At 39.7% G+C, this 12,186-nt stretch overlaps 1 protein-coding gene across 5 annotated transcripts in view; it reads right to left on the bottom strand.

The window, feature by feature from the left end:
• LOC127568347 (TNF receptor-associated factor 5-like) overlaps positions 1–9,009 on the bottom strand; it is a 30,143-nt gene extending 21,134 nt beyond the window's left edge. For 3 of the 5 annotated variants that reach the window (XM_052011986.1, XM_052011985.1, XM_052011981.1), the window contains exon 1: positions 8,810–9,009. In XM_052011986.1, the coding sequence (XP_051867946.1) occupies positions 8,810–8,825 (16 nt within the window). In that variant the 5' untranslated portion in view covers positions 8,826–9,009. Of the gene's footprint in view, positions 1–8,423; positions 8,513–8,564; positions 8,778–8,809 lie in introns of those variants that run through there. The other 2 variants (XM_052011982.1, XM_052011984.1) reach the window with 2 other exon arrangements.
• Between the last annotated feature and the right edge of the window lie 3,177 nt (positions 9,010–12,186).

The raw sequence follows: 12,186 nt of genomic DNA on the forward strand, positions 1-12,186 counted from the left end.
CTTTTCCCAAAAAAAATATTGGAAGCTTACTGGAGAGTAATTCTGTCCACTTAATTAAGAGTTGCATTGTTCTCTGTTAGAGTCAAGTTAAAAACATCTATCATAGTTTGTCTCAGCTACAGAATGTAGCTTACATTCATCTCAGAAATAAAGCAGCAGTTTTCTCCACATTTGGATCTTACAATATTAATGTTATCTTTCTAAAATATCTCATCAGGTTATTTTTAAAACACACCCAAATATATTTGGTTAGGTACTGGGAGAGAGTCATTTTAATATGCAAGTGCTACTGAGTCATCCTGGGAAATTATGCACTGTGAATACAGCTAATTGTGCATAAATAAAATGGGTTGCATATGAAGAGTGCAATTGCCGAGTTTGGTGTGGGATGGTGGAGGCCCAGATTATTTTTTTCCATGCACCAGAGGAGCACTCCTGCTCATATGGGATGCATAAAATAATTCAACAAGTAGTTTTAGTTACCTTGATCAGTCCTTTTGCCTGTGGAATTGAATAAGGCCTCTATGGTGCCAGATCCAACTAATATCCATATTAAATTTGGAAAATTCATACCAATTCCCACAGTAAATTTCCAGTTTGAAACTGAGTTAACTATTACTGGTATTAATGAGGGAGTAAGGTGACTAGCCCTTATTCTGCATTTGTTCCTGCCCCACTAACTCCAGATGAAGGTAAAGAATATAAATTCAATTAAATCCAAGGCCTCATTCTTGGAAGAAATTTAAACTTTTATGAACTTGGATTGCCTTCAATATAACAAAGTCTAAAGTGCCACATCAGGAGTGCAATCAAACAAAATTTGACCCTGTTAAAAAGGCAAAATTCAAACATTAGAACTTTAAAATCCAGGCTATCAGAGCAGATGACCAAAAGACCAATCAAAGAGACAGATTATAAAGAATTGCATACTTATTCCAATAAATAAAAAGTAGGTTAAAATGAAAGAATGTTAATGTTTAAAAATCTATGCATGAATAGGGGGACCTAGGAGTTCATGTGCACAGATCTTTGGAGTGGCAGAACATATTAAGAAAAGTTAGCAAAGTACATGGGATCTTGAGCTTCGTAAACAGAGATACTGAATATAAAAATCAGGGAAGTTATACAAGTTTTATAAAACCCTAGATAGCCACAGTAAAAGTGTTGCAGCCACCTCTGGTTATCACACTTTCGGAAGTATATGATTTACCAGAATAGTTCCAGGTGAGGGATATTAGCATCAAGCTAAGCAATGAAGAAGCATGAATTGTTCTCCTTAGAGCAAAGGGGGTCGAGGGGAGATTTGATAAAGGTGTGTAAGATTATGATTGATGTATATCAAGTAGTCAAAGAAAAGCTCTTTCTATTAATTGTTGATACAAGGACTAGAGGAAATATATTTTAAGCCAAAAGGGAAAGGAGGTGGGGTAGTGTTGTTAATCAAGTAAAGTATTAAAGCGTGATGTAGATACAGTGGATAGTAGTGTGAAATTGGTATGGGTGGAAATACTGACTAGCTAGGGAAAGGAGACATAGGTGGGAGTAAACTACAGGCCCCCAAATTGTGGCTTCTCAATAGGCCAAAGCATAAATGGGGCAATATCAAATACATGCATGAAGGGAACTTGAGAAACTTTAATCTCTATATTGACTGGACAATCCAAACTGGCAAGAGTACCATACAAGAAGAATTTGTGGAGTTCATCAGGAATCACTTCATCTTACAGAACCTATTCAGAAACAGGCTGTTTTTGCTTTAGTTATGTGCAATGAGGAAAGATTAATAAGGAATCTTGTGGTTAATGATCCCCAAGGAAGTAGTGACATAATAAGATAGAATCTCAGAAACATATTGAGGGTGAACACCCCAGGTTCGAATCCATTGTCTTTACTTTAAATATGGGTGATTATAATCTTATGAAGGCAAAGTTGTCTAGGGTGGACTGGTAAGAGATCAGTCAGTAGATGAACAGTGGCAGATATTTGAGCAACTAGTTCATAATGCTCAGCAGAAATTTATACCAACTAGAAAGAGTGATTCCGTGAGAAAGAGGAACCATCCATGGTTAACAAAGGCAGTCGAGGATAATGTTAAATTCGAAAGTAGAGCATACATAGCAACAAGGGCTAGTGATAGACCAGAGAACTGGGAATGTTTAGAAACCAGCAAAGGACTAAAAAAAACTCAGAAGAAAGGAGAAAATTAGTTTTGGGAGAAAGCTTAGATATAATATCAAAATGAACAGTAACTGTTTCAGTCAATATACATAAAGAAAGTGAGCTAAGGTTAGTGAGAGACCTCTGGAGAATGAGGCTAGGGAATTAATATCAATAAATAAGGAAATGGCAGATAGGATTTTTGCATCAATCATCGTCATGGAGGACACTGCAATTACCCCAATGATAACAGATGGGCTGCTTTCACAGAGTATGGAAGACCTTGTGAAAATATCAATCACAAGGGACAAGGTATCACAAGGAACAAAGGCAGGAAACTGTAGGCCAGATAATTTAACATCAATTGTTAGCAAGATCCTAGAGTCAATAATCAAAATAGAAATAGCTAATCATTTGGGAAAGCTGTGATCCTATTCACATATGTTAGATTAATGTTAAGAGTTCATGGTATTGGAGGAAGTGTGTTAGGATGGATTGAAATTTGTTAACACAGAAAACAGAGTTGGAATAAATAGGTCTTTTTCAGATTGGAAGGATGTAATTAGTGGAGTAACCCAGGGATCAGTTCTTGGCCCTCAGTTATTTATAATTTATATTAATGACTTGGAGGATGGGGACAGAATATAAGGTACCTAAGTTTGCTTATGACATGAAGTTAGGTGGAATGGCATGCCATGATGAAGATATTCTGACTCTGCAATGAGGTATAGATTCGTTGAGTGGGTGAAAACTTAGCTAGCGGAGTTTACTGTGAGAAGGTCCAAGGTCATGCACTTTGATAAGAAGAATCAAAAGAGATTATCTAAATGGAAAAAGACTAAATGAGTGAAGTATATAGGGATTTAGGTATTCTTGTGCACGAATCACAAAAAGTTAACAATCAAGTGCAGTAAGTAGTTAAAAAGGCAAATGGCTTATTGGCTTTCATTGCAAAGAGGTTAGAGTTTAGAAATAGCGAAGTTTTGTTACAATTGCACAAGGCCACATCTGGAATACTGCGCGCAGTTCTGGTTCCCTTACCCATGACAGGATGTAGTAGCAGTCCAAAAGAGGTTCACTAAACCAATTGCTGGTGTGAGAGGATTGTTCCATCAAGAAAGACTAAACAGGTTGGGTATATATTCTTTGTAGTTTAGAAGAATAAGGGGTGATCAAATTGAAATACAAAAGATTCTAAGGGGGCATGACAGGATAGATGTTGAGATGTTTTCACTAGTGGGAGAATTTCAAACAAGGTGACATAGTTTCAAGATGAGGGGACAGTCTTTTAAAACCAGGTACATATAGAAATTTCTTCTCAGAGGATAGTGAATCTCTGGAATCCCCTGTCCTAAAGAGAGGCTAGCTCATTAAGAGTATTTAAAATGGAGATAGTTATTTTTAAAATATGGGGGTATTGAAGGCTATGGGGATATGGCACAGAGAAGGGGTTGAGGCCTGGGTAGACCAGCCATGATCATGTTGAATGCTGGGGCAGACTTGAAGGTCTGAGTGGCCGACTCCTTCTTGTGTATTTTTAGGATTTGAGCAAGGGGTACGGGGGGAGGTGGTGGGGTTGGTGGTAATGTGCAGAAGTACTTGTTTTGTGTAGTGAGAACCTGGAACTTATTGCTGTGAGGACGGTGGGAGTGGAGGCAATCAAATGATTTCAAAAGATGATTGGAAAAACAGAGGAAAATAAACATGCGGGGAAAGGGGACTGACTGGATTACTCTAGAGTCAGTATGCATAATACGTTAGATAACCTCTTTCTGTGCTGCCTTGATGCTACTGAATATCAAACAACAGCTGGAAGGGAGGAGTGGTAGTTGGGGAGGAGGGTTGGCATATGATTCACAACAATTTACTGAGCAAAGTCAATTTACTTAGAAAATAGACTAAAGAGTAGAGGATAAAAATAAAAATCTACAGCAACTTCTCCAATTAAAAGCAGAGTAGTATCTCACAAAAAGTGCAGTAAGTGATTGATGGTTACAAGTGAATTACGTGCAGAAAAAGCAATCTCAGCCACTTCCAGCAGAGTAATCACCAGGCTTGATTGATGGGACAATTGTCCAATCATCTTCACTCTGGCTGGCTTTTAGTATTGTCACAATACACAGCCTATAATTTAAGAAATACCTGAAGGATAGAGGGAGGTTTAGAGAGGGAATATCAGGATTTAAGCCCCAGAAACTGATGGCACAAGTATCAATGGATGAACAGTTTAAAATTGGTGGTGGACCAAGAGGTCACAGAGATCTTGGAGGTTTTTAAGGATTGGAGGAAGCTGCAGAGCTAAGAACAGGAGAGGCCAGAGCAGGATCCGAAGACAAGGATTTTAAATTTGTGTCATGGGCAGACAGGAAACCAATCAATCAGTGCAAGGTGATTGAGGAATTCATCAAAGGAAAACATACAGACAACAATCTACCTCGTTATGGCCTTGCACCTTATTGTCTAGCTACACTGCACTTTCTCTGTATCTGTAACACTTTATTCTGCATTCTATTGTTTTACATTGTATTACCTCAATGCACTGTTGTAATGAAATGATTTGTATAGACGGTATGCAAGACAAGCTTTTCACTGTGCCTCAGTACAATGTGACAATAATAAACCAATTTACCAATATGGAACAAATTCCATTGTGTTATTGTGAAATGTTAGAGTTGAATATCCATTTTTCTCAAATTTTGGATATAATGAATTTGTGTTAAAAGGAAAATTGATTCATTAATAAACTATGCTTTTCCCATTATAAAGTTGAAACATGGCAATGTACGACTGTGGGCACCCCAACCAATTTGGCATGCAGATTCGTCTAGTCTTGATTGATTGCATGTGAATTAAGGTTAATATATTCAAGGGAATTAACAACTGAAGTGGCAATTTGGACTCCTTAACATTATGTAAATATAGACACTTCACAAAAGATTGAGACTGACTTCAGTATGCAGCAACCAGACTTGGGTCAGCCTGAAGGGAAATTCCCTCCCTTTCGCTTAGGTCAGCCAAACCAGTAGACCTTAAAGAAACTGCCAGCAACAGTAAAACATTTGAATATGGAAGCAGGGGAACTGGAGTTCTCTTTCTGAAATAGAATTGTGATTCCTCCAATCCAATAAAAACCTCCAAGATCTCTGTGACCTCTTGGTCCACCACCAATTTTAAACTGTTCATCCATTGATACTTGTGCCATCAGTTTCTGGGGCTTAAATCCTGATATTCCCTCCCTAAACCTCCCTCTATCCTTCAGGTATTCCTTAAATTATAGCAGCCTTCACTCACACTGCCTTGATTGTCTCTCTTCTTTCCCGAATGTTGTGTAGACCTGATGTGCCATTTGTGCACTCAGCAGTCCACCTGCAGCCTGATGATGCAAGAGGAGCAAGGAAGTAGGTCTGAGTTTGTGCCTGAATTTACACACAAGCCAATTCCTAGGCCATTGTTCGTTCAATACAGATTGACTCACCGTGACATGATTTTGCTACTTTAAAATGTTTCACACTCTTTCACTTTATATATGGTAGGATTGGAAGGTAACATTGTAACATTTGTGGATAGCTCTGTACACAAAGTTCTTAGATGATAATGAACTAAGTGTTGTAAAGTACTTTTTTTTATTCTGCAGTAGAATATTTCCTGGCATTGAAGGAATTTAATGGGAGTCTTTTTTAATTTGACAGTTTAATAGATCTAAATTACCAATGTTTAACAACTGCAGGACTTAAAATATTCCTAGATATCAATTGAAGATTATTTTTAAATGTCTTGTGATGATGATGCTGTAGTAATAATGTTGTAATTGCTAATATTTCACACAGAAATGAAATGCAGTGGGTGCTTAGTTGCAATTCAATTGCAAACTTGGTTATAAGGTTAAATACAATACCAGATCTTGTTTGATTGTTGCAGATCAATCAAACATTATTTTAGTGATTCATGGTATGAACATAATTTTCAACCACAAAATATTTTTTCTAGAATTTATTCTCACACGGCATGGTAGCGTAGCTGTTAGCGCGACACTATTACAGCGTCAGCGATCGGGGTTCGATTCCCGTCGCTGTCTGTAAGGAGTTTGTACGTTCTCCCGTGTCTGCGTGGGTTTCCTCCGGGTGCTCCAGTTTCCTCCCACATTGCAAAGATGTACAGGTGGGTTAATCTGGGTTTAAAATCGGCGGCACAGACTCATTGAGCCAGAAGGGCCTGTTACCATGCTGTAAATAAAATCTAAAATCTAAATCATGCTCAATTCTACTATAGAACATAGAACAGCAAAGGAACAGGCTCTTTGGCCCATGATGTCTGTGCCAACTATGGTGCCAAATTAAATTAAAGCTATCTGCCTGCACATGATCCATATGTCTTCATTTCCTGCATGTTTACATGCCTGTCTAAATGCCTCTTAAACACCACAATTGTGTCTGTTTCCAGCACCACCCCGGAAGCAGGTTCCAGGCACCTACCACTCTCTGTGTGGAGCAAAAAAAACTTACCCAACACATCTCCTTTATATATTACCCTTCTCACCTTAAAGCAATGTATTTGACATTTCTATCCTGGGAAAAAGACTGCAACTATCTACCCCATCTATTTATGCATCCCATAATGTTAATAAGCCTCCACTGAGTTTGCCCTCAGCCTCCAACACTCCAGAGAAAACATTCCAAGTTTGCCTAACCTCTCCTTATAGCTAATACGCTCTAATCATGGTGAACTTCTGCACCCTCTCCAAAGTCTCCACATCCTTCCTCTAATGGGGAGACTAGAACTGCACATAATACCCAAAATGCAGCCTCAAAGTTTTATAACAGCTGCAATATGATTTCCTGACTCTTGTACTCAATGTCCTGACTGATGAAGCAAGCATGTCACACTACTCCTTTACCACCCTATGTACTTGTGTGGCTACTTTCAAGGAGCTATTAACTTGGACCCCAAGATCCTTCTGTACATCAATACTCCTCAGGGTCCTGCCATTTACTCTGTACCTTCCTCTTACCTCCCAAATGCAACACCTCACATTTGCCAGGATTAAACGCCTTTAGCCATTTCTTTGCCTACATTTCCAACTGGTCAATATCCCAATGAATCCTTTGACAACCTTCCTCACTATCCACAATGCCACCAATGTATGTGTCATCCTCAAACTTACTAATCAACCCATCTACATTTTCATCCAAGTCATCTATATACACGCACACGTCACAAACGACAGTGACAACCTTCCTCACTATCCACAATGCCACCAATTTATATGTCATCCTCACACTCACTAATCAGCCCATCTACATTTTTGTCCAAGTCATCTATATATACACATGCACACACACACATCACAAACAACAGAGGTCCTAGCACTGATCCATGGGGAACACTACTGGTCACAGACCACCAGTCAGAATAACACCCCTCCACCACTTCCCTCTGTTTTCTGTGGCCAAGCCAATTCCAAACCACCAAGTCACCATGGATCCCATGCATCTTAATCTTCTGGATCATATTTGTTAAATTTGAAGGAATAACTCACCCATTAGCAATAAATTATATCAGTTCCACAGATTAACTGGACTTGTTAAATCCCATGATCTTGTTAAGCAATGACCACCCTTGGGAGTAATAGTAAAAGAAACGTGTGTTTTCATGTGACATGCCCTGGTCGCTATTTCAGTTCACGACTTAACCCGTGGCTAATACTAAAGTGGAAAACATATGGGGATGCCCAACATACCAATGGAGCGATTGTCCACTGATACCACCACCCACAATCTCTAGATTTCTGGTAAACATATTTTAATACAGCTTTGCTTTGCTTAATGCATTTTGGTGGATTCATGTCATATAGTAAAAATGAACATGGAAATTGTGATATCTGGAAATAACATTGGTACTGCGATTACAAGTAATCATTTCGTACAAGGAATTTTCCAGTCCCAATCACCAAAGCCATTTCCAAAATTAAGATTGCAGGTAAATACAAGGGGTGAAGGGTCAGTCAGTTCCACTCAGGGAGCAACTGATCGCTCTGTCCGGGGTGGAGTTGCAACGACCAGAGTGGAGCTAGCAATAAGCCAATTTGCACAGAGCACTTCCATAAGTGAAAGAACATAAAAGGTAAACATAGCATTGCTCGGACAGTACTGAGCCGCGCCATTTTAAAGGCGAATGAGATCCCCAGAGAGCAAACGGTCCCCGAATTTCAGGCCGGCGGCTTAAAAGCTTCAATTTACAATAACTGTTTCAACACAGCAAACTCGTACCGGAGGCAACAGGTTTCTCCTGAAATTCGCCAGTGGAGTTGTGAATGATGTTGCTCACATCAAAAACAGATCGCCTGCGTTCAGCAGCAGCTCACTTTGTGCCAGTGACCCATGGGACCCCGGACCCGAGCTTCCTCTTACCTCCCGTATCTGGTCGGACCGGGCTCGGGCTGTTGGCTGCATTGAGGTCGGGGCGCCGCTCAACTCTCCGAAGGCAAGATCACGCACTGTTTCAGGAAGTATCACATCCTCTCAACATTTAAAACGAAACTGACTGTAATAGGAGAGACACGACCACAGCCTACCTCTGGATTATGAGCTGGCTCTTTGCACTCTCCTTTCAACCGTACATAACGCTACAGCAAATAACTCATAGGGGCCCTTACCGTCAAATTTTGCCATTATGGATCTTGGATCCGCATATTCAAATGAAAGACTGTAAACGCGTCGTTAATATCCCTTCCTTTTGTCAGTGGAGGCACGCAAGCACCGCCACTAATGAAGAACACAATTGTAATCTGATTTAGGTGGTTTCCACTATATATTTGCATATGGATTTATGATAGAACCAAAGCATAAGGGTTTAACTAAGAGCTGTGTCCGTTGTCCAATCACAAACTTACTCCGCCCAAAGGAGGTTCTTGCAGATACTTGTCTGTAAGGAGAACAGAAAATAGCACAGGAAACCAGTAACTACTTGCTTTTACAGTGCACTTAACGTGGACAATTAAAGGGCTCAGTGGGGAAGGACTACAGTTTAGGGCTCTTCTGTCACTGGAGAGGGAGGGGCGAGGTCGGGCGAGAAAGCCCCTTAAATATTGTAAATACGGGATTGGCGTAGCACCCCAGTGGCGTCGGTGCTGTGTTTTTTATATAAAAAGGTAACACTAATGATTGATCCGTACACGAATGTAAAGGTTTGCACTGTTTTATTGTTGTATATAGTTTTTTATGATGAATGAAGTTTATTTTGGAATAAAAAAGATTAAATCCAAAAGTGCTTCACGAACCATGGTAAAATCAATGGACACCCAGCCAAAGAAGGAAAAATGAAGAAGAATCAATAGCTTGGTGGGAGAGATGGATTTTAGGGAGGGTCCTCAAGGGAGAGAAACGGTTTGCATGAGAGGAGTTTTAGAATGTGGGGAATAGGCAGCTGAAGGTACAGAATGAGTTAGTTAATTTATATCAATAGAATTGCTGAAGGAATTGGCTGCAACACCTGCTCGGTGGCACATTTGAAAGCTTCTTATTGCTGGTTATCATAGTGAATGAAAGTCAAAAAAAACTGCAGATGCTGGGCATCTGAGACAAAATCACAAAATGTTGAACACACTCGGCAGGTCAGAAAAAAAGAATGGTCTTCGACCTTTATCATTATCTTCTTTTCTATTTCCACCTGCAGAATGATTCCAGCATTTTTTGTTTTTGATGATCACAGTGAAGGGTTTTGTGTGAAGCTTCCTTTTGCCTTCTGCTGTCTCCCTACCTTTCTCATTTTATTTTTATTCCTGTTTGACTTGTCAAAATTTTGTTATTTTCTTCCTTTATTTGAGACAGAAGTGGGTATATGGGCAGAGTGATTTTTATTAACTGGTCCCACTTCAATGCAGACAACGCAGTGAGGATAGGGTGCTGGAGTGTGGCTAATGTTGAGCAGGGAAATAGTGAAAAGGGAGTGCATCTGGTGTGGATGCATCATAATATAATGGGAAGCAAGAGGAGAAGCAATCCAGAGAAGCCAGCATAAGTTTAAGCGTATAGGCCTTTGGCAATCCTGTGTGGTGGAGCAAAGTTGAGGTAGGAAGGTGACCAGGAGAAGGAAGACGTAGTGAGTATGACTGTTTGAGACAACAGGCAGCGTTGAAAGCATAGAAGAGAAATGTAGGACGGGTTTAATAGACTATCACTGTCACATTGCATTCATTAGTGTTACTGCTTGCAAGGCAAATAACAGATGTAAAGTTATAACAGAACATCATTTTCTGAAGGAAATAAACTCTCAACCAATAGCAGTGTCTGCTATATTGATGTATTAAAGGTCATGTCATTTGATACTCAGCTCTTAAAGGTACATTAACACATAAACATGAAATACATCAGTTGTAGTGCAGCTACTAAAGTTTGTTAGCATAGAGTGATAGAGCTCTTGAACAATAATGCCAAGAGAAAGTCAGAATTGCTTTGTTGAGATAAACCTGAAAAAAATTAACTCTTTTTCTCTCTCCACAATTGCTGCCTGAACTGTTGAGTATTTCTCACATTTTCTGTTTTCAAGTGTCTGTAGATTTATTTTGCTTTTCAATAGCTTTGCTGAGAGTGAGTCACACCTGATGTTAAATTTTTTTGAACTGATCATTAATAAGGTAGATAATCTACAGATGCCAGTCTCCTTATTATCTATATGTATGAAGAATATAAGTGATAAGGATCCTCAAAACAGTTGATGAGTAAATTTAGAGTGCACTGAATTGGGTATATTCTTCTGTCTTGGATTGGATATTAGGAGAAGAGGCTAAAGACAAAGAATAGAGATAACTACTTCAATCTCTCACTAGCAGGATGCAACTGGTGGTGGTGCCCAGGGATTTGGACTGGAATCTCAATATCTCACCCTGTTTATTGGTTGAAGGAATAAATAGTTAGATATCTAAGTTTGTCGCAGTTGGATGAATAGTAAGAAGTGCAGATGTGAGGAGGATATTAGTAAGAAACATAGGTGTGGGCAAACTGATTGACAAACTGAATTAAATGTTACCATGTATAAGGAAAACTTTTGGATTGCAGAAAGACAAATCATTATTTATTTAATTAGAAGAAATGTGTTACTGCTTCAGCCTATCTGCACAAGTTGATGTGATCAATCTAAATATGACAATGAGTGGCTAAGCCACTTGTACATCACTTACATTTGGAGGTTAAGTTTGGAAATTGACAGTGGAACAGCACCAGATTTGGTGACAAAGGCTGAGTTGCAAACTTGACTGAAAAACCTGTGAATGGTCTTTAAAGGCAAAGATGAAAACTGAAGCTCGCTATCAGCTGTGAAGTTTTAAAATATTTGTCTCCATTTCCTTAATTGTATTAAGATAATTGGAGTCAGATCCGGCAGCACAATTGTTTTTTCATATATTCATTCAGGGGATGTGGGCTTCAAAGGCTGAGCCTGCAGTTAATTGCCTATCCCTAGTTGCCCTTGAGAAGACGGTGCTGAGCTGCCTTCTTGAACTGTTGCAGCCCTTGACGTGTGAGTATACCCACAATGCTCTTGGGGAAAGAGTTCCAGGAGTTTGACCCAATAACACTGAAGGAACGGCAATATATTTCCAAGTCAGAATGGTGATTGGATTGGAGGGCAACTTCCAGGTGGTGGTGTTCCCATGCTTTTGCTGCCCTTGTCCTTCTAGCTTGTAGAGGTTTGGAAAGTGCTGTCTTGGTGAGTTGCTGCAGTGCATCATGTAGATGGTACAAACTGCTGCTACTGTGTGCCAGTGGCAGAGTGAGTGAATGGTTGTGGATGGGCTGCCTCTCAAGCGGGTTACTATGTCCTGTATGATGTTGAGCTTCTTGAGTGTTGTTGAAGTTACACTCATCCAGACAAGTGGAGAGTATTCCATCACACTCCTGACTTCAGCCTTATAGATAGAGGACAGGCTTTGGGGAGTTAGGAGGATCCACAGCAGGATTCATAAACTCTTAGAATATAGAATATAGAACAGTACAGCACAGGAACAGGGCCTTCAGCCCACAATGTTGTGTCAAA

Source organism: Pristis pectinata, chromosome 3 (genome assembly GCF_009764475.1).
Source record: "Pristis pectinata isolate sPriPec2 chromosome 3, sPriPec2.1.pri, whole genome shotgun sequence".
In the NCBI taxonomy this organism is placed as follows: Eukaryota; Metazoa; Chordata; class Chondrichthyes; order Rhinopristiformes; family Pristidae; genus Pristis; species Pristis pectinata.